The sequence below is a fragment of the Citrus sinensis genome, chromosome 2, assembly GCF_022201045.2.
Source record: "Citrus sinensis cultivar Valencia sweet orange chromosome 2, DVS_A1.0, whole genome shotgun sequence".
In the NCBI taxonomy this organism is placed as follows: domain Eukaryota; kingdom Viridiplantae; phylum Streptophyta; class Magnoliopsida; order Sapindales; family Rutaceae; genus Citrus; species Citrus sinensis.
This window is the reverse complement of record NC_068557.1, coordinates 4,161,263-4,178,289: the sequence shown is the minus strand read 5'-3', so window position 1 is coordinate 4,178,289 and position 17,027 is coordinate 4,161,263. Positions and strand designations below refer to the sequence as shown.

General features: G+C 33.6%; 2 protein-coding genes across 8 annotated transcripts; both read left to right on the top strand.

The window, feature by feature from the left end:
- Positions 1-156: 156 nt before the first annotated feature.
- On the top strand, positions 157-1,975 carry LOC102630920 (uncharacterized). 6 transcript variants are annotated; one of them, XM_052435497.1, is made up of 5 exons: positions 188-310; positions 516-531; positions 748-766; positions 874-1,419; positions 1,542-1,975. In XM_052435497.1, the coding sequence occupies exons 4-5, from the start codon at positions 918-920 to the stop codon at positions 1,661-1,663; spliced, it is 624 nt and encodes a 207-aa protein (XP_052291457.1). In that variant the 5' UTR covers positions 188-310; positions 516-531; positions 748-766; positions 874-917; the 3' UTR covers positions 1,664-1,975. The 6 variants fall into 6 exon arrangements, with proteins under 6 accessions (XP_006470546.2, XP_006470542.2, XP_052291456.1 ...); XM_006470484.4 differs by lacking the exon at positions 748-766 and having other exon boundaries at positions 185-310; positions 848-1,419; XM_006470483.4 differs by lacking the exons at positions 516-531; positions 748-766 and having other exon boundaries at positions 157-310; positions 848-1,419.
- A 2,141-nt stretch (positions 1,976-4,116) lies between these two features.
- On the top strand, positions 4,117-11,203 carry LOC102607318 (nonsense-mediated mRNA decay factor SMG7). Of its 2 annotated transcripts, none has more exons than XM_006470487.4 (8): positions 4,117-4,362; positions 4,882-4,944; positions 5,075-5,680; positions 5,810-5,932; positions 7,126-7,355; positions 7,521-9,459; positions 9,583-9,729; positions 10,556-11,203. In XM_006470487.4, exons 2-6 carry the CDS (start codon positions 4,882-4,884, stop codon positions 9,436-9,438), a joined length of 2,940 nt encoding a protein of 979 aa, XP_006470550.2. In that variant the 5' UTR covers positions 4,117-4,362; the 3' UTR covers positions 9,439-9,459; positions 9,583-9,729; positions 10,556-11,203. The 2 variants fall into 2 exon arrangements, with proteins under 2 accessions (XP_006470550.2, XP_006470548.2); XM_006470485.4 differs by having other exon boundaries at positions 4,118-4,362; positions 4,827-4,944.
- Positions 11,204-17,027: the final 5,824 nt, after the last annotated feature.

The following is a 17,027-nucleotide window of genomic DNA, read 5'->3' as shown; positions in this document are numbered from 1 at the left end:
AATTCCATACGCGAACATTACTAATTTATTTTTTTATTAGGGTTGTTTAAATTGACTAGGGATTGTCTTATGACTTTATCACATGTTTATAACGTTTTATAATAAATTAAAGAGAAATTAAATTAAATTAAACAAGTGAGAAATAAGCTTAGTTTCGTAAAAGTCAGTCAAGCTTTCATTCTCAAGCTTGCGAGTTATGACTGGTCCCATTATCCACAGACCACAAATCAAAAGGTCTCTCGAGACTCTTCAATCTTCTCTCTATCTACACCATCGCACTTGGACACTTCTAATCCATGAAACAGCGCACGTAAGCAAAATCTATCTTCATTTTTAAATTTCTGCCAGTTTTATTATGTTAAAATTTCTATTACTTGAATTTCTATTATATTATTCGGCCTTGTTTGGTTGCTGAGGAAAAAATAAAAATTAAAAACCAAAAACATATTAACATAAAATTATTAACGTATTATATCAATTCGAGATTTTATCCTTATTGCTTTTTTCTGTTTCAGCAACTCCCCGCGAAAGGTACGAGTTTGATTGTTTCTTTGTTGCTTTCATGTTGTTGCAGCTTTGTTATTTTATTCACGCGGTTTTTCATTTGATTTGATTAAATTATTAGTTGGTGGCGAATTTATTTGTTAGATTTTTGACGAAGTTTTGAAAAATCCATGTTATTTAACTGCTTTCTGGGGTGTGCTTGCGCTTTTTGCTTTTCTGTGATGTATCTATTTTTATTTTCAGTGACAGATTTAATAGACAAGTGAGTGATTCCATGGAAGCTAAAACTCTATCACATGGTGATCTCTTGCTTTTGTTTGAAATGAATTTTTGGGTTTCTTAGGATTTGATGGTTCAGTGTTCTGTCAGAGGAGAACGATTTGGGACCGACCGTTAAATCTACAACTGTTATCATGGAACAATCTAATCAAAATGCTCGTTTCAATATCAAGCTGTGGGGGTGGTCCCTTCTTTCGCTCGTGCCTTGGGCCATTAACGCCGGAGAGAAGATTCAGAGACCTACAACTATAAACAAAGAGTTGAAGAGGTATGCGCGCCCTCGTGTGTTACAGAAAAGAGAAGCGGGTAACCCTGTGCGATTTAGACCATATGTGTCAAAGGTTCCATGGCATAAAGGCCCAAGAGCATTCCTTTCTCAACTGTTTCCTCGATACGGGCACTACTGTGGGCCCAACTGGTCCAGTGGCAAAAACAGCGGGTCTAACCTTTGGGACAGGAGGCCAATGGATTGGTTGGATTATTGCTGTTATTGCCACGATATTGGTTACGACACTCATGATCAGACTGAGCTTTTGAAAGCCGACTTAGCTTTCGTTGAGTGCTTAGAGAGGCCGCACATGGATACAAGAGGAGATGCTCGTGTTGCTCATCTTTATAAGACAATGTGCATCACAGGCATGCCTACCTACTACACACTGATCTTTACTATGATAGACACTTTTGTTCTGTAATCTTGGTTTGAGATCCTGTTCTTGGCATTAATGTTTGGTTTTTGTTTTAATTCTTATGCATGGCAGGTCTCAAGAATATATTAATACCATACAGAAAACATCTTGTGAGACTGCAGACCGGGAATCCTATAGTTGATTTTGGATGGCTTATCAGTACGATATGGAGGACAAATCTGCAGAAAACATGAACATGAATCATGAATTCCTTGAAGTAGCTAGCAACAATATCAGTATCCTCACCGAATGGCCAGTATGCATTCGGAGCAGGTAGAATCGACTAGTTCTGAGTTTTTTAATTATTTTATTTATGTGCTAGAGCTTTGGAGCAGTTTTTATTGGGAAACTGGACTTGTGAATCTATTCTGTCTGTGTTCCCCCATTGTCCTCTCCAAAATACAAATGATGTAAATAACTGATTTGACATCTTATTTCCTTCCAATTGCTGTATTGTGAATGTTGGATATTGGCTTTCAAATTGGTATATATGATCATTCAACCAATTGATATGTCTTGATAGGATATTACAATCCTTATTTTTTTTTATTTTGTCTATCTATTTTAACATATCAGAAATATGTGCTCTTTGTTTGCATTTTCATTTGAAAATCGTCGGGGTTTTTTAAGGGGTAGGATTCTCCCAAGCCGTAGCGCGAACCTGCCATTGCCCATCGCCATTCATAACTGCTGTACTACAATATAAGACAATGCAATTGGTAATTGATTTTTGCATCTATAAAGGTTTTCAAGTCTCCTCTAAGGCCTTGTCCGATGGACTTAGAGCTTTCAGTTTTGTCGAGGGTGCAAATTTGAGTCAGCATCGGGGCTCAAACATTTCTTCTTTCAGGGTAAACTTTCCACTTTGACTACCAGACAATTCTGTTGTTGTAGATGAAAATTAAAAGCAGCTCTTGAACGGTCGTGATCTTTGATTGACTGCTCGTTAATCTTTCTTTGTTAACAGTGGAGTCATCGTTTTGAGCGTAGTCTTTAGTCTTTACGATTCAATAGTCAGCCTCAGGGCATTACCGTGCTCAACGCGTCTCATCCCTTGAAAGTTTTTCGCTTTTGATTTTCATTTTTGTACGTGGTATGTGCTCCGGCTGACGAGGAGTCAAGAACTAAACAACTCTCTGTATTTATGTTAATTTTTATGAAAAATTATTAATGCTAGTTAAAATATAAAAGCTATGTCGAATCTTATCTTGCTTGTTATTTGTTAAATTTTTTTAGTCTGCTTTTAAGCTTAGAAATTTCGTTCATTCATCCAGACCCATATCATATCACATATCTATAATATACGAACAAAATCGATTTATTTATAGAAGATAATCTTAAGACGACCAATTGATAAAACCAAAATATTTTGATACTGAACATCACAGAGATTCAGTTCATGTTTTGATGGGCTTTCTTGTTAACCCAAATTATATGATAGCATTCTCATTAATTTATGTGCAAAATTAGTAAATTACCCAAGCAAGATACCTTGACCATAAGGAATTTATTAGATTAGAGCCACATCGAAAATCACTCGTAAAGTCAACACAAGGGGAAATGGGAAAATAAATTCATTTTATTTTATCAGCAAATTGATGCGTTATTTTTATTTATGTTAAATCTTGTAGATTAGAAAAAGAAGATTCTGGATTTGAAAATAGACGGCAGGAAGGTTTAAGGCAAATTGGAGAGTGAGTCGAACTCTAATCCTCGTCGTGTGGACCCCCCTCCTTCTCCCAGAAGCTCTTCTTCTTCTTTTTTTTTTTTTTTTTTTTTTTGAGAGACTTCTCCAAGAAGGTATAAAATAACTAATTAAACATGTACACCTAAAATAAATTATATTTTTTTTCTAACTTTAAAAAAAGAAAAAAGAGAGGCTATTATTGTATTACATAATATGAATAGTAAATCCTGAAAACGGAATAATAACATACAGATCCTATGTTTTTTGTAAAATATGAAGTAAGAACACGGTTAATATTTTCTTTTACGTACTATTTTTTTCTTTTAAGGGTTATAAAAATTATAGTTTAAGGTTTATTAGGACTCTATATATGTATGTTAATAATAAACTAGAAATTTATTTAGATTAGTTCACAAGTCTACTCAAATTAATAATATTGTGTTCAGAAATCTACTCCAACTAAAAATATTGAAGAGAAATTTATAACTATTTTACGTTATACACACACACACACCCCCACAGAATTCGAATTAATATTTTCAATAATATTAAGAGATATAATTGAATAGTAGATTGTGGAATAAATACTCTTGAAAAGAAATTTAGAGCATCTTAGATTGCTTATTTAGCTCCCTTATTTGAAGTTCTTTGATTTTTGATCATTTTTATTTTGCATAATGCAAGTACTCTTCATAGGAAAGAAAAAGAGGAAAAAAAAAAAAAACGAAACGCATACACTAATAATTGATTTCAGTGACGTAACAGTCAAGACACCAAAACAAAGAAGTTCATATCATCATATGGACTTTTACAATACTCATTACAAAATATTCTATTTTATGTGATTTAGCAGAAAATGAAGGATCTAGATGTTATTATATACCTGTCAAGAAAGAAAAGGGGAAGGAAATGAAGACTAGGCGGTATAAAAACGGCACCGTTTGAGGAAATCGCCGCCCGAAAAAAAATAAAAGAAAAAGAGAAGAGAGGGGGGGGAAGAAAAAGGAAAAGACATTGAAGTTTTCTCAAACCTCATCTCCAATCGGACAAACAACCAATACGATACCAAAACCACCTCTCTCCTCTCTTCTCTCTCTCTCTCTCTCTCTCTTCGAAGCAAACCCTAAATATCTTATTGTCTCTCATTAATTTGCAGCCGCGATGATCTGATCCAACGCCTCAACCTCTTTAGATCTGGTTCCTCAGGTCAGTCTTTCTTTTTTTTTTCTTTTTTTAAAATTTTTGTCGTTGAATATTTTTGTGGAGTTATACATGTGGGTTGCTTGATTGATTGATTTAATTATGCTTTGTTGTTATTTTACCTGGCTGTAGCAGATCGGATATTTGTTAGTTACCGTTTCTGTTCTTCTTCTTCTTATTATTATTATTATTATTTGATTTTGATTTTTTCTTTCGAAAATAATTGAATAGAGTTAGGTTACGCTTTGGTGGTTGTGATTTGAAAGTAAAAAAAAAAAAAATCCGTTTGATGAAGCCTGGTAGAGTCGTCTTAGAAAGAATTGTTTTGGAAAGGAGGCCTATTAATTACCACTTTTAGGGATTTTTAAAAATGTTGGTCTGATGGGAATTTATGTTATTTGGCGGGTGATAGTCTTTGCTTCTGAGTAAAGTTTTTTGGGCTTGTGGTAACATGTGTTTATTTTCTGCAGATTTTGTGCAAATTTGAAATTGGTCGAATATTTTTGATGGATGATGATTGTGCAGATGGATAATATGTCTGCTCCTGCTCCTTCAGCAAGGGAGCGTGCACAACGCCTCTATGAAAAGGTATCTCTCTCTGTTTTTTTTTTTTTTTCCTTCTTTCCCTCTTATTTCCGCCATAGTTATAACATGATCATGAATTAGTGCTTTGTGTTAAGGGTTGATCCTTAATTTTTTGGTGCTGGATATTATGCAGAATATTGAGTTGGAAAATAAGCGCAGGAGGTCAGTCCAGGCGCGAATTCCATCAGATCCCAATGCTTGGCAACAGATGCGTGAAAATTATGAGGCGATAATCCTTGAAGATCATGCCTTCTCTGAGCAGCACAATGTTGAATATGCCTTATGGCAGTTACATTACAGGCGAATCGAAGAATTGAGGGCACACTATAGTGCTGCTGTTTCTTCTGCAGGCTCGAACACATCGCAGGCTACAAAAGTACCTTCGCGTTCTGATCGAGTTACAAAAATTAGACAGCAGTTTAAAACATTCCTTTCTGAAGCAACTGGATTTTATCATGAATTGATCTTGAAGATCAGAGCAAAATATGGGCTTCCTTTGGGGAATTTCTCTGAGGATTCTGAGAATCGTATCATCATGGACAAAGATGGGAAGAAATCTTCTGAGGTGAAGAAAGGTTTGGTTTCTTGTCACCGATGTTTGATATATTTGGGGGACCTAGCAAGGTACAAAGGTTTATATGGGGAGGGCGACTCTAAATCTCGAGAGTATGCAGCAGCTTCAAGTTACTATCTGCAAGCTGCTTCTCTTTGGCCATCAAGTGGGAATCCCCACCACCAGGTTTGGCTTTTCAAGTTTCCTGTTATTAAATGATAATGCAAGTTTATTCCCATACTTTCTGGGTCATGATGTCGATATGGCACATTGTCAATTCTGATCCCCTTAGTTTATCAAATTTTCTCTTTTCAGCTTGCTATATTGGCTTCTTATTCTAGTGATGAGTTGGTAGCTGTTTATCGGTACTTTCGAAGTTTGGCAGTGGATAGCCCCTTTTCAACTGCAAGGGATAACTTGATTGTTGCATTTGAAAAGGTACTTTTCTATCTGACAAATAGAATAATATGCAGAAGAGGTGATGTGTGTGCTTTTGCCCCTATTGTTTTTAATATGTTGGGCATTTCTGATGTGCCTTTTATTGTACCATTGCTAGAAGAAGTAGCAGAGAATATTTACTTGTTCATGTGTATTTGTTTCATTGGATAAGTAGTTGTATCTGGGTTTCGAGGATTAGGCATTTTATGTCTTCTACATCAGTTTTGTAGATTATATGCCATGTGCAGATGAAAGCTTGGGCTTGTGTCTTTTTACCATGGGAAATAAAAAATAATGCCTGTACTGCTTAGTTAAAATGTTTTGATATATTGTCTTGATTGTTCACGCCCCCAGTTGGAGTCAAAAGCTTGGGTATTTTAAATGTTTTAAGACAAAATTTCCCATTTTATCTTCCTTTTTTTGTGTTATTGGTCGTGTATGAACATTGGATTATGGATGCTGATTGCAATTAATTGGTAATCATTTGATTGTTTGAGCATATTTGCTAATTAATTATCAATTGGCTGTCAGATGGACTGCTATATTAATTATCATTTGATTTTTGATTCCATTAAAGCCAAAGATTTCAGCAAAAGAATTGTGTGAACCATTTAACTAATGGCTTTTCAAATTTCCTCGAACACATTAGTTTTGACAGATTGGTTGGAAGCTGAGTGAGAAGAGGGGGGGGGGGGGGAAGGTCTTAGGCCTTTGTAAATGTGCGAGGAGGAAAAAAAAAATTGTTTGGATCGAACAAATTTAGGCAAAGGCTTAGACTTTCGGGTTTTGCAACCATCTTTTTTTTTTAATTTTTGGAGTAGATATCTATTATGAGAAACTATAATAATGATGTAGAAAATTATGAGGATTAAGCAATCAGCCAAAAATAATAATAATAAAAAAATAAAATTAGTTAATGATTCTTACATAATGGAAGGTTTTATGTGATCTGGTGTCTTTTGATGTCGTCACATTGAATAAGTAAGCAGAACATATTGTTAAGTAGCAGGCTGCATTTGTCAGGTTGGATTGTTTGAAATTTTGGTTGATGGATGCTTCTTAAAGATCCTAGAATTTGAACATTGTGGATCTTCATGTGAATGGCCAGTCTAGTTATAGTATTGCAAATGTCAAGATTCATATTCTTTGTATTGTATTATTTATTAGCTTTTTTTCCCTTTTTTTTGGGGCAGAACCGTCAGAGTTACTCTCAGATGTCTGGAGATGTTAAATCTTCTACTGCCAAGGAGGCTGGGCGGTTGACTGGTAAAGGAAGAGGGAAAGTCGAAGCAAAACTTGCATCAAAAGATGCTGACATGGAGACCAGCACTGTGAAGGAAAGTGTGTCTGGTGTCCAGGAGAAGCTTAAAGCTTTTTGCACTCGCTTTGTCCGTTTAAATGGAATTCTTTTTACACGCACTAGGTACTAAAACTTGAACATCTAGCGTTTATTATAGTTGTTGGTGTGCTTGTTGTTCTTATTATTATTATGAATATTATTAGAACATCTATATATCATAAACATTATCATAATATTTAAACCAACCATTTCTGATACCACGTGCTTCCTGTGATTTCTATTTTCCAGTCTGGAGACATTTGCAGAAGTTCTTGCTTTGGTTAGCAGTGGATTGTGTGAGCTTCTTTCTTCTGGGCCAGAAGAGGAACTGAACTTTGGATCAGATGCCAACGAGAATGCTCTTTTTATAGTTAGGCTTGTTTCCATTCTTATATTCACAGTTCATAATTTGAAGAAGGAAAATGAAAATCAGACTTACGCAGAAATTGTACAGCGTGCTGTACTTCTTCAGAATGCATTCACTGCTGTATTTGAGTTGATGGGGCATATAATAGAGAGATGTATGCAGCTGAGTGATCCTTCTTCAAGTTACCTGTTACCTGGTGTTTTGGTTTTTGTAGAATGGTTGGCCTGCTATCCTGATATTGCTTCTGGCAGTGATGCAGACGAGAGGCAGGCAACTGTTAGGTCAAACTTTTGGAACCAGTGCATATCCTTCCTTAATAAGATCTTGTCCCTTGGCCCAATGTCCGTTGCTGATGATGAAGACTTGACTTGCTTTTTCAATATGAGCAGATATGATGAAGCAGAAACTGAAAATCGACTAGCATTGTGGGAGGATATTGAGTTAAGAGGGTTTTTGCCACTCCTTCCTGCACAGACTATCTTAGATTTCTCTAGGAAGATCTCTTTTGGAGGTGATGGTAATAAGGAAAGGAAAGATCGTGTCAAAAGGATTTTCGCAGCTGGGAAGGCTTTGGCAAATGTAATTATGGTTGACCAAAAACCAGTGTGTTTTGATTCAAAGGTGAAGAAATTTGTTATTGGTACTGAGCCATTGGATGACATCACCTTTACCTCCTCAGACGTGTCCAAAACAAATGATTTAATTCTAGAAAATCAAGCTGAGAAAGCGATGAATTTGGGGGTTGTGCAGGCGCCACAACTGTACATGGATGGGGAGGAGGAGGATGAGGTCATTGTTTTTAAGCCAGCAGTTACTGAGAAGAGAGCTGATGTGGTTGGTTCGACGTGGATGTCCTATGATGGCTTTACCCCCGGCCATAATGCTGCTGTAGGTGATCTACAATTTTATGCTGGTTCTGTTTCAACATCTCAAGACAACCTTCGCCAGCAGTCTACTTATGATTCTAGTTTACCGCTAACTGTATCAGTTGGCAATATTCTGCCTCAACATCTGCAGTCAGTTCAGCCGCATGCTCCAAAGCAGCTTATGGAAGAAGAAGTGTCTCTTGCTAATAGCTTGAAAGGTTTGAGGCTCCCAGAGAATGGGCGTGTGCTGAAACATGAGATGTTGGAAAACATAGGCCCTTCACTCCCTGCAGCAAGGACAATTCCCATCCAACAATCTGTTAATGTCAATGCAAGTGGTACGCACTATAGTTTTTCAAATGGGCCAGAAGCTGTTATACCATCCAAGGTTGATGCCATTGCATCATTGGGAGTTGCTGCTGACAGTTCTGCTGTGAAGGCCTCGTCAGCTTTCCCCGCAGGCCCCAGAAAAAGTCCAGTTAGCCGACCTGTCAGGCATCTGGGACCTCCACCTGGCTTCAGCCCAGTTCCTTCTAAGCAAGTAACTGCACCCATTTCTGGTTCTGAGTTGACTAACGAGAATCCATTAATGGATGATTACAGTTGGTTGGATGGATATCAGTTGCCGCCTTCAACAAAAGGGCCTGGACTTGGTAGTTCCATCAATTATTTATCACATGCAAACCCTCCGTATGTCAGTAACAGCAATGGCTTGGCTGGGACAGGCTTTCCATTTCCTGGAAAGCAGTTTCCAGCAGTGCAGTCCCATGCTGAAAAACAGAAGGGGTGGCAGGAGTACCAGAGTGTTGAGCATTTAAAATTACAGCACGAACAACAGCTGAGGCAACAGCAACTCATAAATGGAAACCAGTTTACTCCACTGCCTGAGCAATATCAAGGACAGTCTATCTGGACCGGTCGTTATTTCGTGTGAGATCAGTTGAAAACATAGCTGGTAAGGTTTATGTGTGTATTTTGATTTGACATTGCATCCTCTTCTGTTATTTTTCTGTTTTTATATATATGTATATATTTTGCTTGGAGATCTGTCATGGCCTAGCATTCTCTTGGTTTTCAGGTTTTTAAGAAAGATTCTGGTGAATGTTCTGCATCCTTTCGCTTCCGAATTTAAACTCCAACTTCAAAGCCTTTTTTGTGTTGATGAGTTTTATTTTGTTGGAGCATGGGTGGCCTTGGCTTCTTGCAGGCACTTGCTATTACAGAAGTGAGTTTCTCTCTAATACTGACTATGTTTATATATTCTATCTGTGTGCATGCACATGCTAGTAGTAATTAAAACTCCTGGTAATATACTTGTTAGAAGTGAAAACATTAATGTGCAAACTTGAATATTTTAAGTGCAACTCATAATATCTGCAATTATTAGATGTCTTCCAATGTTTAAGGTTTTCAAAAATTTATCATGGAATCAAGTTCTACACTAGTGAAAATTTGAGTTAAAATATGAAATACATGAACAAATTATATAATTCCTTTTTTTTCTCTTCTATTCTGCTCCCAGAAGTGGTATGGTCAAGACTTAGTTGTGTTTGGTTTAGAACTTATTATTGACATTGCAATTCCTTTGTTGTTTGGAATCAGTTTCTTTCAATGTGGTTCGTAAATTTTACCTTATCTTAAATTTGTTTTAATTCTTTGCACAAACATTGTCCATTATTTATTAATACAAACACTTTATCAAAAAGAAAAAAAATTCAATCTTCACACAAACACAAACATCACTCTGATGAACTGAGTATCTTTGTGGCATTACGAACTTCTGACCTGATTGATTTTTTGTTGGTTAAGAACCTTTTCAAATGATCTGTATGGTTCATCTTATATGATTGCCTTATTCTAGCTCCGTGAAGTTTGTGTAAAATTAAAAATGCACTTGTAAGGGAGGGTATATTTTATGTATGGATCGGAAATAATTGTATATCATGCATCTGCATAATTCATGTCTATTTAAGTGGCATTGCATTTGCGCACATTTTGTATGCTTGTTGGTTCAAGTATCAAGAGTTTGGCATGCCTTTCACTACAAGCAGGTATCACTGAGCTCTTTTGCTGGAGGAAGTATGGAAACATCTGTATGATGATAAATTCGTAAGAAGTAAATGCCTTATCAGGTTACTTGGGATGGGGGATAGCATGTGTCGTAAATAAGATCATTCGTTGGTTTTGAAGCTTGTCTCGAGGAGGCGATGGAATATAAGATGGTGTACTCATGCGTATGAACTTTTCTTAAATAGTCAAGCTGTCAGAATATCTGCTACAAGCATATGCTGGCAGCCTGATTATCTGTAGTGCATTCTCTTCTAGTTCTATGCAGATAGCTTTGGAGATCTGATCACAAGGTTGCCAGGTGCACACACTGGTTATCCGAAGTTGTTGGGTAGTGGGATGCTAATCATGTAGAAGAACGAAATATATGGGTGAGTACCAAGTGTCATGTTTGTGGTCATTTCGTCTGGGACGCAAGAACTCTTTGTTTAATCGTAATATGCTTTTGAGTAAAGATTTGTGGTACTACAGAACAGCAAGCCATTGGTCTTCTATGTTGAAATTGAGGTCGAACTAGAAACTTTGGTGTAATGAAATAATCTGTGGAACTACTTTCCCTCTGTCTTGATTTTAAACTGTTATGTGTTTGACATCTTTAATTGTCATAATGTGCAAAATAATATCTTGCTGCTTGTTATTTTTTGTTTATTTTTTGCCGCCTTGTGATAAGTTCCAATTTGAAAGATACATGAAGTGGCAACCAAAGATCAGTTGTTTCCACTTTGATTCGTTGCTTTTTCTTCCCTTCGTGCACTGTCCTTCCACTGAGGCCTCTATAAGCCAAAAGCACATTTGCAGTTCGACTGGCAGAGGGGGGAAGAAATTACATGCTGCGGCAGAATTTTCAACGTGTAGAAATAAGATTTTTCATTGAAGAACTAAGTTTGCTTCTTACATCAGTTGTATAATTACATAATTGAGCGACTTCTGAGTCAATAAGAAAAGCAGCTTCGCCTCCTCTTAATACTCTCTTCTGGTACTAAAGAGCTCAATAAAATGTCGAGTGGAAATAAGAGGTCTATGCAAGGAATTAGGTTGTTATTAGATAATAAAAAACAAATAAAAGATAGATAAGATAATAAAGTATACTGCAACGAAAATGTTGAGTGAGATATGGGACACTTAAGATATGTAATAAGAAAAATGAAAAATTTAGTGTGATGTATTGATATATATCGGGTGTATTTGGCACACTAATTTTATTGCATTAACTGTATTATATTATGATATATTGTATTAGAATGCATTGAACTAGAGTTGGAGTATGAATTGGATTGTATATAACATTATTTTATATTTATATTTATATCATTTAAATTTATTAAATTTAAGTATCTCTTATTAATTATATTAAACTATTTGTTAAATAATTTATTTTTATATTCCAATTATTATACTTTAAACAATGGAGTGGGAAGGTCAGAGTCAAATTCAAATTACTTGTAAATAATTTCAATCCAATATGTGCGATTTTGGCTAGATCTAAGACAACAAGACTGAAATTGTGCCGTGTAGGATTTGAACCTAGAACATTGAGTTTTAGAGATCCACGTTCTGTGCTTTGTGGTAATATTCATATTGAGATGGGGAATTAAACTAATGTTGACTTGTAATTAAAAAAGAAAAAAGAAAAGTAACTAAGTGTATAATAATGTAATTTTAAATTTTCGGACGGCAATAATATGGCCAACCATTGTGGATGTAATGGTAGATGCCCGAAACCATGTTATTGTTGTTTCTTTTTCCACTTTTGTATTAAGCTTATTGATTTTCTTAATAAATGATTTGCTACAAAAGAATTCTGTTTTTTTTTTCCAATGTACGATGTCACAGTTTATTAACTCTGATTTTTTCTTTTTATTTTTTCTTTGTAAATCATAAAAAATAAAAACAAAGAAAGAAATTTGATTTTCTCTCTTATTTACTACGGCGACAAAGAATCAGATTATTATTATATTTATTCTTTTTTCTACTTCGTCTTCCAAGGGTAGGCGAATAATATTATATAAATTTATCAATATAAACTTGTTATTATAATATAACAAAATAAAATTATGATACTATTAAATAATATAAACAACTTAATTTTGTTTTTATAATTAATTTTAAAAAAGATCTAATGATTAAGCAAACTCGGAGTCCCTCTTGAGTTTGCATAATGTAGCAGTTCTGCATATGATTCATTATAATGCCCCATAATGTAGATGTTACTACACCTCCAGCATGAGATTGCATATGCAATATAATCTTAAATTATACGAGGTGCTAAACTCACCCAGCGGTGACTTTAAGTATAGACGAATAAGACAATCATATAAGGTCTCACATTTTGGAAAGTCTCATTTTTTAGTATTTACTTAATAATTTTCTAATTGATAAAGTTTTTTTTTAATTACGTATTGCAAGAAAGCCTAAACTATATTTGTTAACCTTAGTGTTAAAGAGATATAATTAATAATATTGTCTAACCATTAATTCATTCACTATTAGTTTCTTCAAGAAAAAAAAAATTGAAAATGTAAAGAAAACTTTGTTATTTAACATTAAAATCTTTGACTTTTAATATTCCTTTTAATTTCTATTGAAAACCTTATAACCTCAAAAATCAATAGATAAAACTTGTTGATGTCTTATCCACAAAGAAAATTATTACAATCATTAGTTCATTTAAAAAAAAAAGTTTATGGAAATATAAAATTCATATCTATTATCCGATCATCAATTCATCTTCTCAACTTTGTATGTGCTATAAATCTTAATATTTTATATTAAAATAGTATTTTACTTATTTATTGGTTTGTTTGTTTTTGTAATGGTTCTAATGAAAGTAAGAAATGATATTTTTTTAACTATTTTTTTTTATTTTTAAGATTTTGTAATGATTGTTAAAATTCAAGAACTAAATATAAAACAAATTTTAAAATATTTTATATTTATTTGAGTATTAAAAAAATAAAAAGAGACCTCATAAAAAAATAAAGGGAAATTATCATACATATACCCTTAAATAACACTTGTATCAAACGTGCTACAATTATTTTCAAGTGTATTACTTGTATACCTTAAGTTGACAAAACACTTATGCCGTCCATCAATTTGTTAACTTCCGTTAGAAAATTAACAGAATTGTGGTAAATTAACTATTTCGCCCTTGAAACTCAAAATGAGGTAAAAATATAAATTTACCCTAAAAATTAACGTAAATTTTCAATACACAATTTTTTTATTTTGTTATTAACAATACATTTTTTTTTAAAAAAATATGAATTATTAACTGTACATATTATTAACAATTATTCGTAAAAAATATCCATATTATACCATAAAAAATTATTAACAACATATTATTTACAATTATACATATTATACCATAAAAAATTTCAGTTGGAGTTTGGAGGAGTAGATTCGGTTGTAAAGTAGTTTTTTTATTTTAGCAATTATTAACAATTATCCGATAAATGAGATAATATGTCGTTTTTTTCTAAAAAGACTAGATTACCCTTGTGATGTCAGCGCTTACAAACGACAGTTAACGGATTGGTGGACGGTAGATGTATTTTGTCAACTTAGGGTATACGAGTGATATACTTAAAAAATGTTGTAGTACGTTTGATACTGATGTCATTTAAGAATATATGGCTGATAATTTCCTAAAAATAAAAAGAGGGCTGAAGCCCCCAAAAATTTTAAGTTCCGAAAATGGCTTAAGGCCCTTGAACACACCCTCAATACACTGCGGTCTGGCTTCCATTACAAAACACAATGATCAGCAAAACACCCGATTTGGGCACGGCAAGAGAGGACGGCCCGGGTTTGAGCCCGGTGGACCCGGCCTGGTCCGGCATATGAGACCTGCACGTGGCAGTCCAGTGAAAATTAGATTATAAAAGAAAATCGCTGTAAAAAAATTGAAAATGAATAGAGAGCATCTCAGTTCTCATTATTTGTGTTATGCTAAGCTTGTGGTTGTGGAGTGGGGTTCCCCACCCTACATTAAACTCGAACATTCTTCTACCTACATATTCTATATATCTAAAAATCCATTTTTTTTTATTATATATTATTAATCATCATATGTCAATGCCTAAATAATTGTCACGCTCATCATGCCTTATGGGGACGTGCTTTTCATTTTCTGTGATTTAGACATACATTGATTGACTGATCGATTATGACAAGAAACCCTAATCTGAATTGGATTGGAATCTATTCTCAAACAAATAATTTATCAAGTTATAAAAAATCCATCATCTTCTTTCTCCAATCAGTTGAGTTCGAATCTAAAAAAAAAAAAAATTATGAGACTGAAAAGTTGATTTAACTTTCTTAATCTCTTATCTTTCAAAGATATAATATAGAGAATATATATTTTTTCAATAATCAAATAATATATAACTTGTAATACAATCACTTGATATATTATTAATTAGAGAGAAGTATAATGTTGTTGATTTATTAAAGGATTTAATTTTTTGCGCTCATTATTCCATTTTCAGTCTTACAAATGATACAATTTTTAATGTTTGGTTTATAGAGTTGAAGCTTAATTAACCAGATAGTATCACATGTTAATAGTGCAAATCACAATGTTATTAATACTGCCCACTAGATTATTATTATTAGAGAATTTTTATTATTGAGTGTGTGTGTCAGTGTGTGTGTATTTAACTATCCATAATGTAAGTAGCATTTTACAGGCATTTCAGTATTTCACATCTATCCGTACTAAAAAGTTAGGATTGCTATAAGCAGGGATTATCTGCTCTGTAAATCATTTATTCCAAAATTCAATTAATTACTGAAGCAGCTAAACTTCTTTTTATTTACATTAATTATTTGATTGGATGGTCTGGATACTTTCCTTTTAAATCCACTACGATTTTAGTTATAAATACGAAACAAAAAAAATATATTGACGGAAAAATATGAAATGCAATAATAAATTTTGGCAAAATACCGTAATATTTTTATTATTTTTCTCATTTTATCTCACATCCTAGTTTTTTTCAAGGCTTTTGTTATGTTACATAATCATGTGGCATTCATGATTATGTATTTTCTGCTCTGTAATCATGTATTACAGGGATTATCAGCTTTGTAATCATGTATGTCACATGATTATATAACATAACAAAATCCTCTTTTCAAGGCTTTTGCTATAAACAGGGATTATCTGCTCTGTAATCATGTATGTGATATGATTATGTAACAACCGTTGGATTAAATACAACGGTTGTGAAAATAACATGATTTTATTATCTTATATTTCCACAACCGTTAGATTTTCATTCAACGGCTACTACATATCATGTATATTACATGATTATGTAACATAACAATCTCATTTTTTTTTCAAATATCCTACCAACCAAATAATATTAAAAAAGTCATGTAAGATATATTTTAACTATTTTTATTATTCCCAGGTTATATGCAGCATTGAACGCGTTTTCTATTGCAAACTCAATAAAAAAAATATATATATATATAATATCAAACTTATTAGTCAAAGGAACGACGCTAATTAAAAAGATTAAATTAAATCAGGCAATGCATTAGCAACCTGTAAATTGATTACTTAAGGATCAACGTCTCAAAATTAATGCCCAGAAAATAGCTTGTTTTTAAAAGTTCAAAACAAACCCACTTATTATTATTATTATTATTATTGGGAAGCAATAAAGATTAGCTCCAGTGCAGTAGTGATGATGATAACACACTTTGATTTTCAAGATTATAATAATTGTCATACAAAATCGATCCTTAAGAGATAACACATTCGCTTGCACGTCCTATCTTTGCATGTGTGTACCCGCAATTATTAATACGGTATTCGCTGTCGTTTACTGATTAATAAAATTCGTATTATTATATGGAACGAAGTCAGTCTTATTAGACTCTCTCCTTTTGCCAACCTGCAATTCCATAAACTTATATGGGAAGATTGACGCTTATGTCTCTAATATTTCCCCCCCCCCCCCCCCCCCTTTTTTTTTTTGGTACCAATTAGGTATTTTATTCCTCGTTCTGTACATCTATCATCATATTTAGCTGTCAATAGTAAAGCTTGAACTTTAAAATTATAGCATCAAATTTTCGTAAAAATTTATGATAGATTCTTAAATGTTGGAAAATGATTTAATGAGTATCCCTGATCACTGTATGATAAACACCTGATAGAATTTTGTGGTAGACTTTAAATAGATAACTTTAAAGATGTGGATTAATCAGACAGCGCCACGTATCATTGTCGCTCACCATAAAGTAAACACAGTTGTCTCCTAAAAAATTACTCCTTAAATGTTTATTTATAATTGTTTAGTGAATATCTTATGTTATTTTTGAAATTTCATCACTAAATTGTAGGAAGAAAAATTTAAAAAAAAAAATCGAATGTGAAATCAATAAATGCTTAGGCCGTCTTTGTAGCGTAATTTTTCGGCAATATTAAAAAAA